The following is a 12,258-nucleotide window of genomic DNA, read 5'->3' as shown; positions in this document are numbered from 1 at the left end:
TTCTTGATTCGAATCGACGTTTTTGAATAAAAATCGATTTTGGCAAGATCACACATTCTCAAACCAGTCTCGTAAAAGTCTTTTTAGGTAATAGAAACTAAATAAAAATGTTAATTTTTATCCATATCCTTAGCCCTTAAACCCATATTATGTGGAGACGGCACTCCAATAGTGACTCTCAAATTAAAATAATCTCGACTAAAATAATATCGAATTTAGGAAGTGAAAACTTCTTTGACGGCGTTGAGCACTTTTCTTCGGATGGGTCATGAGCCGGAAGACGTCCACTGCTGGACAAAGGCCTTAGGCCTGGAATGGGAAATCAAATGTTAAACTCGCGTCAGGACGTGACCTGATCGAAAATTCGTAAGGCAGTCGCTGAAAAAATGGATGAAAGTTGATTTTTCTGAGAGATAATCTTTTTAATGTAAAATAATTGTAATAGTTCTGAGGTTTTAAATTTTTGTGTGTGATAGAAATTTTTAATTTTGTGTACGATAGCGCAATAAATGAATATTGTAGTGAACATAAATGCTAGTACTTACTGATAAATAAACCGCTTCGTGCAAAATTATTCCCTTACCATTCCAAAATCTTCAAAAATGCACAATGTTCAAGTTTTCACTTCTGCCGGCACTCCCGGAGTGCAACCCGTATCTTTTTTTAATATTGTTATATATTATATACACGGAAAATAATAAAAATTCGGATATCACACGATCTTACTACACACCAATTCTCATAAAGATCATTCTAGTCGTTCTTTGGTTACAAAAGGACATAAACATAGTATAGTTTAGTACGTAGTAGTAAGGTAGTGTGATTATCTACGAACTTAAGTACCTACAGCTACATCGCTTAGTGAAAAAGGTTGAGTGTAGTTAACTCACAGTTGTAGGGCGATATATATGCTTTTACAACAAGATCCCAGAAAATGTTCAAAACAAAAGTATTACGTTGTTCAAAAGAATTGTTAAAAAACGTTTGTGTGGTAAAGGTTACTATAACAAAAATGACTTTCTTAATGATACCACAGATTGGGAATGTTGAAATAATAAGATTCATTTTTCGATGAAAAAAAAGCCCGCTGAGTATGCTGCGCCCGTTCTTCTCAGGCCTGAGGCATTCATTTTGGAATGGGTGGTAGTTTTTGACTTTCAATAAGTGATGTCACATCCAATTTTGAATAAAAATATTTGAATTTGATCATTCTAGTCGTTCTTTGGTTACAAAAGCACATAGACATAGTATAGTTTAGTACGTAGTAGTAAGGTAGTGTGATTATCTACGAACGTAAGTACAGCTCCTTCACTTAGTGAAAAAGGTTGAGTGTAGTTAACTCACAGTTGTAGGGCGATATATATGCTTTTACAACAAGATCCCAGAAAATGTTCAAAACAAAAGTATTACGTTGTTCAAAAGAATTGTTAAAAAACGTTTGTGTGGTAAAGGTTACTATAACAAAAATGACTTTCTTAATGATACCACAGATTGGGAATGTTGAAATAATAAGATTCATTTTTCGATGAAAAAAAAGCCCGCTGAGTATGCTGCGCCCGTTCTTCTCAGGCCTGAGGCATTCATTTTGGAATGGGTGGTAGTTTTTGACTTTCAATAAGTGATGTCACATCCAATTTTGAATAAAAATATTTGAATTTGATCATTCTAGTCGTTCTTTGGTTACAAAAGCACATAGACATAGTATAGTTTAGTACGTAGTAGTAAGGTAGTGTGATTATCTACGAACGTAAGTACAGCTCCTTCACTTAGTGAAAAAGGTTGAGTGTAGTTAACTCACAGTTGTAGGGCGATATATATGCTTTTACAACAAGATCCCAGAAAATGTTCAAAACAAAAGTATTACGTTGTTCAAAAGAATTGTTAAAAAACGTTTGTGTGGTAAAGGTTACTATAACAAAAATGACTTTCTTAATGATACCACAGATTGGGAATCCCTCAGGCTATTAAATAATAAGTTTCATTGTACAATATTACTTTGTAAACATATTTTTTCGATGAAAAAAAAAGCCCGCTGAGTTTGTTGCGCCCGTTCTTCTCAGGCCTGAGGCATTCATTTTGGAATGGGTGGTAGTAATTAACTTTCAATAATGTCACATCCTATTTTGAATAAAAATATTTGAATTTGTGTGCCAGAGAAGCAACAGCCAGGAATAAGTGGCGCCGTTCGACGTGACCACGACGGCTCTGTCAAGAGTAATCCAACGAAGAAGAAGTTAACTCACCACGAGCTGGAAGGGCAGCGCCTGCGTGGCGTCTCCCGCCAGTGTGATCATCTTGTGCGTCTCGTGCGAGCGGCAGGACCGGCGCGGAGCCAACTGCATCACGTGCACCAGGAAGCGGCCGCCTTGCTCGCCGCCTTCCACGACACGAGCACGCACCACGCCCCACGTGGCTTCCTGCGGCGCTGTCGCAATACACTATTGACACTGTCCAGCTTTATGGCATGTCTATGGGGGGCTCCCCCGCACAGGATGTGATAGATTATGGGTACCAAAACGGCGACTATTTCTGCCGTGAAACAGTATTGTTTAAGCAATGTTTGGTTCTGATGGGCGCCGAGACTTAACATCGTTATGTCATTGTAAGGAAAGCAGCAATAAAGGCTATTTTATTTTATTTATTTAAGACCATAGAACAGAAACACGGGGGAAGTAGCATGTCATTACCAAACTTACAATTCACACATTTATCTATAAGTGTATAATAATGTATGTACTCATACTATTAATCAGGAGCGTTATGATAGGTCTAAAATTCATAGTATACCTACAACCAAATAATGTTAACACGAGGAACAAACATAAACTTGTTATGCCTACTACTCGGTTGGGTCGAGTTAGTAAGTCTTTTGTTGGGCGATGTATATGCTTCTACAATATGATCCCAGAAAATGTACAAAACAAATGTGTTACGAAATTTAAAAGAATTGTTAAAAAACGTTTGTGTGGGAAAGGTTATTATAGCATAAACGATTTTCTTAATGACACCACGGACTGGGATTAAAGCCAACACCCTCAGGCTCTTTAATTATTAATGTTTATTGTACGATATTACATTGTAATCCATATTTTATATAAAAAAAGCCTGCTGAGTTTCTTGCGCCCATTCTTTTCAGGTCTGAGGCAGTCTCTTTTGAATGGGTGGTAGATTTTGACGTTCAATAAGTGATTATAAATCCTATTTTGAATAAAAATATTTGAATTTGAACCGTTCCTTCTGTACTGTGGATAAGTCAATCGAACTCTAGGAACTCGGTACATTGCATGTTTTTTATATGAAAAATAAAGGACAAGACGATCAGGACGTTCAGCTGATAGTAATTGATACAAAAATTCTGATCAGCGCTACAATTGCGCTCGTCTCCTTGAGACATAAGATGTTAAGTCTCGTTTGCCCAGTAATTTCACAAGCAACGGCGCCCTTCCGACCGTAACACAATAATGTTTACATATAACTGCTTCACGACAGAAAAAGGCGCCGTTGTGGTACCCATACTTTAGCTGGCATCCTGTACTAACGAACCTCCAAATGTTTCATGTTTCCTGACGTCGCGTTTTTTTAGAGTTATTCATTTATTTGTTAGCATTTCTAAAACAATAATCACTAATTAATTATTATAAATATTATTATTCTAAATACGTCTTAGTCTAAGTGTTATTGCACTTACAGGCAACGACCACATGCAAGTATAACAAACATATTTTTTGAATTTTTACTGTGCAACATAATAACTAATACTAAGATACAATATAATCTTATCTTAATATATATAAATTACGTGTCACGTTGTTTGTCCGCGATGGACTCCCTAAACTAATGAACGGATTTTAATGGGGGATTACTTCATGGAGTGCAGTTTAGTCCAACTCGTGAGATAGGATAGTTTTTATTTCAATTTGGGACCCATAATTATTTTTATTTCCAATATTTGTTTTGTATGGACATATTTTCTGTTATACAATTTATTGACGCACGGTTTGACAGTTCTGCTGTGAAACAATTTCATTATAACAACAAGGAGCATACGTTACGAAACAATTCTTGATGTTATGAAATATTATGGACACATTCATAACAAACCCTATTTTATTTATTATGTACAGAACAACGTCAGTCGTGTCAGCTGGTACAATTATATAATAAGACTGTCTCAATGGATAAATAAAAGACCTAAACTCAACTTAAACAAAAGGAATTCTTTTTTTACAAAACTTAAGATTTCTCAATCTTCATTAAAAAATCTTATAGATAGTTAACAACTATTAAGTTTATATTTTACCTCCTGAGAAAGTTAGAAAGATACAAAAATCCTTATTAGATCTTCATTTTAAGGCATTATTTTAATTTGATTTCTGAACGACGGGGGACACATGAAAGGAAAAACAAAATCGTAACTTTTATTTAATTCTGAGCATTTTCATATTAATTCACCTTTTATAAACCTTCTTTGTACTTCCACAATTAATTTAAGACCAAAAATAGCCAAATCGGTCCAGCCGTTCTCGAGTTTTAGTGAGACTAACGAACAGCAATTCATTTTTATATATATAGATACAATACAATTATGAATTAGTTTCTATAAAGTGAAAATGTATTATAATGAACACACAACTTAATTTAATTAAATACGGCAGAACTAAAATATTACATAAAGTAAAGCCGATGTGGGCCTATGGCCCGACATGATGTGGCGGGAGCCTCTCGCGCTCACGACGTCAAACGGCTAACGATGTCACGTGACCTGCCGCGCCGTGTGGGAAATTTTGAAGGAACGCCCAGGAATATTTTATTAAATATGGATTCTTCATAAAATTATCTTGGAATTGGTACATATAGAATTTTCTAGAAACTGTTACATTCATAATGTTAACACGAGGAACAAACATAAACTTGTTATGCCTATTACTCGGTTGGGTCGAGTTAGTAAGTCTTTTTTGTTGGGCGATGTATATGCTTCTACAATATGATCCCAGAAAATGTACAAGACAAATGTGTTACGAAATTTAAAAGAATTGTTAAAAAACGTTTATGTGGGAAAGGTTATTATAGCATAAACGATTTTCTTAATGACACCACGGACTGGGAATAAAGCGAACACCCTCAGGCTCTTTAATTATAAATGTTTATTGTACGATATTACATTGTAATCCATATTTTATAGTAACAAAAAAGCCCGCTGAGTTTCTTGCGCCCATTCTTCTCAGGTTTGAGGCAGTCTCTTTTGAATGGGTGGTAGATTTTGACGTTCAATAAGTGATTTTAAATCCTATTTTGAGTAAAAATATTTGAATTTGAATATACTAGAAGTCGTCTTGACAGTAAATATGAATAACTGTTGTATTTTTAAATAATTATATTTTTTTTCAAATGAAAAAATTTTTTGTTACTATTAGATATTATTAGAGAAAAAACTATTTATAGAATCGTGTGTCTATCTATGTATACAATAATGTGTATCAATTACCCAGCCATTGTTATAAGCGATAACAATTCCGAAAACACTAGAAATTCCACACTCAAGTGAGACACTCACGGCGTTCGCGTGGAACCACCTTCGCACGACAAGTTAGGATATCATCCTCACCATCTGGATGTGTGGTGGTCCTCCACATTGCGGTTTACAAGGAGCTTTCTTCCACGTACTACAAAGCTGTGGAATGAACTTCCTTGTGCGGTGTTTCCGGGACGATACGACATGGGTACCTTCAAAAAAAGCGCGTACACCTTCCTCTTGTGCTTCCTCTGGTGTTGCAAGAGATTGTGGGCGGCGGTGATCACTTAACAACAGGTGACCAGTACGCTGGTTTATAAAAAATATATATATATATATATATATATATATATATATATATATATATATATATATATATATATATATATTTATATATATAGGTTTATATATATATATATATATATAAACCTTCAATGACACACCTCTATTAGTGGTGTAAGGAGTGAAGGGAGTGTACTCACGTATGAGAAAGTGTCGCGCTATGGCGGCGGGGCGGAACAACGCAGCAGGGCGGTGGACTCTCTGCGGCAGCGGGGGCGCGGGGAGGGACTCGGGCTGGAGTACGGTGACGGGTACACGGAACACGGGGCCCTTCTCCACACACGACACGTCGTACGCGTTGATACTAACCGACAAAACACAAAACAATCAGACAATCATTCAAAACATTAGACAGCTTATTTATTTATTAAAGCGAAACTTTTATTACATCGTCTCAAACTTTTTCGTCTGTGTGTTGCATGTCGCGTGACGGTCGGGCGGCAGCTGAACGTGTAGTGTACAGACTATTACTCATTTGTGCCAGTGCTCCATGCTATTTTGATTGTTTTTATTATTTCCCATTATCATTCCAATTTTCCAAGTATAAAATTAAGATTGATAAAGCGATTTATATACCCTGGAATGGAATATTATTCCGAAAATTTTTATTGGAATGTCTATAATGTGAAAAAATGATTGAAATACAAAATGAAAGAAATACAAAATATAAATACAGATGCGTCCTAACACATACACACACTGGCATAGATACGACACGGCTAGTATACTACAGTTAACAAATTGTTGTTTTTAAAGTGATAACCCTCACTTCTAGGATTAATACACAAATAAAATTTGAAAACAAAATTTTAACACGAACCCCCAACCTCTGGAGTTCCGTGCCAGTGCTCTGCCATGTAGATGAAGTCACACCTTGAGAGATGAACAAAGCATGCAAGATTTTATGACGATACGTCACTTGAACGGTTGGCTCAATTGGCAGAGGTTGGGGGTTCGAGTCCTACAGCGATCATAAAACCTAGACCCCCCACTCTTAACTAATTATATCAACAGCTCAAACAGTGAAAAAAAATTGTGTTTTTGCCTGGTATGTGAGGAATTTTTAGGGTATATCTTTAAGACCAAACAAACAAAAAATGAACACCATAACGTAACACTACAACTTATTCAAATTCAAATATTTTTATTCAAAATAGGATGTGACATCACTTATTGAAAGTCAAAAACTACCACCCATTCCAAAATGAATGCCTCAGACCTGAGAAGAATGGGCGCACTAACTCAGCGGGCTTTTTTTTTCATCGAATAAATATGTTTACAAAGTAATATTGTACAATTAAACTTATTATTTAATAGCCTGAGGGCGGTCACTCCATTCCCAATCTGTGGTATCATTAAGAAAGTCATTTATGTTATAGTAACCTTTACCACACTAACGTTTTTTAACAATTCTTTTGAATAACGTTATACTTTTGTTTTGAACATTTGATTTCGGTATACACACGCACCTGGCAAAGTGCGGGCCCGGCGGCAGCGCGGCTGTGTTAACCCGCACGGTGAACACGCGTGCTACATTGGGCACATCCAGGTGTGCGGGCACCGACACCCACTCGGCCGCCACTCCTAGCGCCACCCGCACACTGAACTCTATCTGCTTGCCGATCACACGCTCCGTCTCCTCTGCAACTGTTTAGTTATCAAGCCTTTAATAAATTTCATCTTTTACATCACATTTCATAGTTATCTTATTAGTTTACTCCTTAAGAATCAATTTTCACATAAGACGCCCGGTATGAAAATAAATAATAGTAAAAAAAAAGGGTGGGTGTAGAAGAATTATTATTTTAATAATATCTTAAAAAGCACCCCAACAATAAAATATATTTTTTTACACTATTTTCAATTTAAATTTATTTTCTATTTTTTAGTTGAATTTTATATAAAGCGTGCTTTTTAGTTTTTATAACTATTATTTATTTTTCATTTTTTAGTTAAATTTTCTATAAAAGCGTATTTTTAAAACTATTAAGTACTTTAACATCAATTCCTGACTTATCGACTACAGATGAAAATTATATAAATTAACAAAAATCAAATTAGTGTAATGTCATTGGTCCTCGATAAATCTACAAAGTTTAAACGAAATCTAGCCGTTTAAAGTGGGTCAAAATCGCGCCCAAAGAAGTCGGTTACAAACATACAAACATACAGGTGAAGCTAATATAAAGCGTATAAAAATATGGAGAGTAAAACCGACTCATCAAATGAGATAGTAACGTTTTTGGTGCGCATAATTTCTCGCGCACGTTCACTTTTCAGTTGTGTGTGTGTGTGTAGCCAGCATACACAGTATAGTGCGTGATAGCTTACAAATATAGTATAATATACCTATTAGGGTGTGCCAAAATGTAACTTCCTTGATGGACCTTTTAAAATTGGAATTTTGAGTTCCGCTTTTAATAGGAGTTGTGTTTGGGCATTTCCTAACATATTTTGAGCGTTTAGGATTTATTTGATTTTTTAATTAATACGCTTTATTAGCTTCTGCTGTATGTCTGTTTGTAACCGACTCCATTGGACTTGATTTTGTTTAGTACCTGTTCAAAGACAATCGTTCTTGAGGGGTAACTCCAGTCGTGCGTCGGAGCTGACACACACACTTTTTTCTTATCCGGTTAGTGATGACGTCAAACTTTCTTATAAATTCGCAAATGACCGGTGACGTAAGATAATGTATCATGTTCACAAGCAATAAAATTCGCTGAACTAAAAATTGAACGCAAATTCGAATGAACATGTCAGTCGGTTAGATTAAAATCGATTGAATATTGGTAGCAAAAATTGCATTGAAATTCGCCCGTTATTTATTCTCCCTATGTACCTCTAATAATTTCTCCTATGATTGTGTAATCAAGGATCACGCCAACTCTACATTGGAGTAATATCTACATCCCTTACCATTGAAATTAACGAATGTTGTACCACCTTTTTGAAAGGAGGTAAAACTAATGTTTCTAACTATCGTCCCATCTCACTGCAACATAATTTATGATTTGGTACTTCTATTTCTAACTCGCGACAGCTCATATCCACCAACCTTCATCGCGCGTGCGGTCGTGCAAAAAGTGGGGTTCCACGGTGATGGACAGGTCGCGCGGGGGCTCTCCAGCATGCCGTGGTCGAAGCAAGATTCCCTTGCAGCCGGAACCGCACGATACTTGGAAAGTCACGTCGCGCTCCACCTCGTTTGGATACTTTGTCAGAATGTCAAAAGCCTGCACAAACATTTGAAAACAACTATTATATTAATAACTTTTTTTTGGGGAATTTATATTTAGAAAGACACAAGACAAGATTTCCTGAATGTTTTGTGTTTCTCTTGAATGTTTTCTTTTCTATAAGGAATTGTAAAAGAGGGATACCACGTCATTCATTGTCATAATCTTCCTTGTTAGCCTATTTTGTAGGTAGGTTGACAACGCATTTCTTCACCTCTGGTATCGCGAATATAAATGGGAGAATGGTTTTCATTTGATGTTGAAGATATTGCTGGTAGATGCTAGTAGATGTAAAGAACAGTTCTCCAATAAAAAAATTGAAAACTCAAATCATTTGGATAATTATGGATTTCCGCAAAGTAACGCCTGATTCAATAAAAAGAACAGTTCACATAAAACAATGCAAAACAGTGATGGAAATTGCACAAATTAGACCTACATAATGATCCAATTTTCACGCCAAATGTATAACCACGGCTGGAAAGACCGACTTTGGCACGTGCAAACATTGGGGCAGAACATACGATGAGCAAAATTATGCACAGTTCACCCTGCGTTGTCTGTGATGCCCAACCCAAGCATTTCAGCATTATGCCCGTTGAAGTCGTCTATTGCAGATTGAACGGAGCTCATAAGACGATGTGTCTGTGACAGACCCTCAAAATTCCTCTCTAAACTACACACATAACTCGCCATAACTTATGCCTTATGCCACATGAGACAAGATATTATGCAAAATTATGTAACGGGGCTATGTTAAATACTCTGTCTCACGCAGTTGAGATATGGCCTGCTGAGCTGTCCAAGGTCACTACCTTCTACACTACTTGGTGGACAATAAGTAGGAATACATAGCCTAATAGGGTACCCCTATTATACTATGGTTTTATTGTCTAGTTTTCTTCTCTATTCGGCCTAAGCAAGAATGCTGGCAGAGACTGGGGTAAAATCTCTTTTAGCACAGTTGTTATAATATTGTAGAGGCATAGTGGGAGGACCGCTACTTCACGCCGGATTCCATGTATAATTAATGTATTCTTACAGTTTGCTAAGACATACATAATTTATATTTTTTTTATTGTTAACCGACGTCAAAAAAGGAGGAGGTTCTCAATCAATTCGTGGGTATGTTTTTTTTTTGTATGATTCATTTTGCCAACGACCATGATGTGGGTGGCCTCAAATACAAAAGAAATAAAACTCACACGTTCAACATTGAGCAAACCGCAGCCCTGCGCCCAGGGTTCCACGTGATTCAGATACGTCGCGGAATTCTCCAGCGCGCGCTTCATCGAGTATGGGGAGTATGGCAGCTGCTTCTCCTTCAGACCGGATATGAGCACAGCTGAAATTAAGTAATGTCAGGCTATTAATTCCTTCGATTTTCTAAATGATCTCCTGAGATCGGTGAATTTGAAGACCACAGACTGCGATGAATCCGACGCGTTCCATAGTTTAAATTAATTACAGTCCCTCAAGACAGATATTTTCTTGGTACAGTAATAACAGTACCTATATGATAAAACTAGGATGCTATATTGGTCATTATGCTAAATATGGCATATCTAATCAAATTTCAAATTCACAATGTTGACAACTTACTTCAAGTAATCTATAATAGCGATGTTACTAATAACCTTAATCAAGGATCACCTTTAATCGTACATTAACGGCCTAACAAATAAGCTTGGTATAAATTTCCACCTGAGAATAAACCAAGAATATGCAGAATGTAGTGGACACTGGCAATATAATGATAATTCTTAAGATTTACGAATTTCACCAGTGGTAGACTCGGAGGATTATGGGTACCACAACGGCGCCTATTTCTGCCGTGAAGCAGTAATATGTAGGCATTACTGTGTTTCGGTCACTAAGTTCTAAGATCCATCAATCGGCCGGAAAACCGTGTACTTACAATTTTTAGTGCCGAGTCTACTAGAAGTTATATAGGTGTTCCAAAACAATAAGTATTGGTGACATCTGAATTAGCAAAAGAGGTGTGCTCCTGTATATCCTATCTGTATATAATCTGAGAATTCCACCTCACTCACCAGTGGGAGGCTCGTTTGCACTGGATGCCGGCTAGATTATGGGTACCACAACGGCGCCTATATCTGCCTTGAAACAGTAATGTGTAAGCATTACTGTGTTTCGGTCTGAAGGGCGCCGTAGCTAGTGAAATTACTGGGCAAATGACACTTAACATCTTATGTCTCAAGGTGACGAGCGCAGTTGTAGTGCCGCTCAAATTTTTGGCCTTTTCAATAATCTTGAGCGGCACTGCATTGTAATGGGCATGCATACTTACACAATAATACATACACACACACACACACTTTTTTTCTTTTATTTGTGTAATGTTAGATAAGGTGGTGCATGATTTTTCGTTGGATTTTAAAAAAGTATTCGAAGGTGAGAAAGCTAAAGATGAATTTCAGACTGCCTACACTAGAGGAGCCTGACGTGACCAGCGCTTGGTGCGAGCAATTGGTGTCCATCTCCGACAAGGTGATCAAGAATATCGACCAGGAGAAGCTGCTGGCGTACCTTGGCATCAAGAACGACACGCGTAGCGACGCAGCCAAGATCAAACAGTAAGTGTCACCAGTGGGAGGCTCCACAGCACAGAATGCCGGCTAGAGTATGGGTACCATAACTGCGCCTATTTCTGCCGTGATGCAGTAAGTATTTCTGTGTTTCGGTCTAAAGAGCGCCGTAGCTAGTGAAATTACTTGGCAAATGAGACTTAACATCTTGCGTCTCAAGGTGACGAGCGCAGTTGTAATGTCGCTCAGAATTGTTTGGGTTTTTCAAGAATCCTGAGCGGCACTACATTGTAATGGGCAGGGCGTATAAATTACCATCAGCTGAACGTCCTGCTCGTCTCTTCCCTGCAAGAATATGCAACATGTCTATTTGTAAACATTTTGCATATTCTTGGTTTATTCCCAGATATAACTTTATGCCAAGTTTGTTTTTAAGGTCGTAAGTGTCTGGATGTATCAATTATTGTCTGTGCATATAATATAGGAAAAGACTATAAGTATTTAGTAATAGTTACAAAATAAAAGGCAATGGTCATACTTAGATGAGATTGACATTTTTATAAATACCACATTATAAATTATAAAAAATCGTAATTATTAAGCCGCGTCCGCTGCG

At 37.0% G+C, this 12,258-nt stretch overlaps 1 protein-coding gene and 1 long non-coding RNA gene across 2 annotated transcripts in view; both read right to left on the bottom strand.

Moving 5' to 3' along the window:
* LOC126968781 (uncharacterized) overlaps window positions 1-12,258 on the bottom strand; it is a 181,222-nt gene that overhangs the window by 28,829 nt on the left and 140,135 nt on the right. The window lies entirely within an intron of this gene.
* LOC126968664 (tripeptidyl-peptidase 2) overlaps window positions 1-12,258 on the bottom strand; it is a 46,593-nt gene that overhangs the window by 19,761 nt on the left and 14,574 nt on the right. Inside the window, exons 10-14 of the mRNA XM_050813695.1 lie at window positions 10,299-10,438; window positions 8,913-9,090; window positions 7,324-7,501; window positions 5,995-6,158; window positions 2,244-2,425 (exon numbers count right to left, since the gene is read on the bottom strand). Coding sequence (XP_050669652.1) covers window positions 2,244-2,425; window positions 5,995-6,158; window positions 7,324-7,501; window positions 8,913-9,090; window positions 10,299-10,438 — 842 coding nt within the window. The remainder of the gene's footprint in view (window positions 1-2,243; window positions 2,426-5,994; window positions 6,159-7,323; window positions 7,502-8,912; window positions 9,091-10,298; window positions 10,439-12,258) is intronic.

Source organism: Leptidea sinapis, chromosome 16 (assembly GCF_905404315.1).
Source record: "Leptidea sinapis chromosome 16, ilLepSina1.1, whole genome shotgun sequence".
Classification (NCBI taxonomy): Eukaryota; Metazoa; Arthropoda; class Insecta; order Lepidoptera; family Pieridae; genus Leptidea; species Leptidea sinapis.
This window is presented reverse-complemented; position numbering and strand designations above follow the sequence as displayed.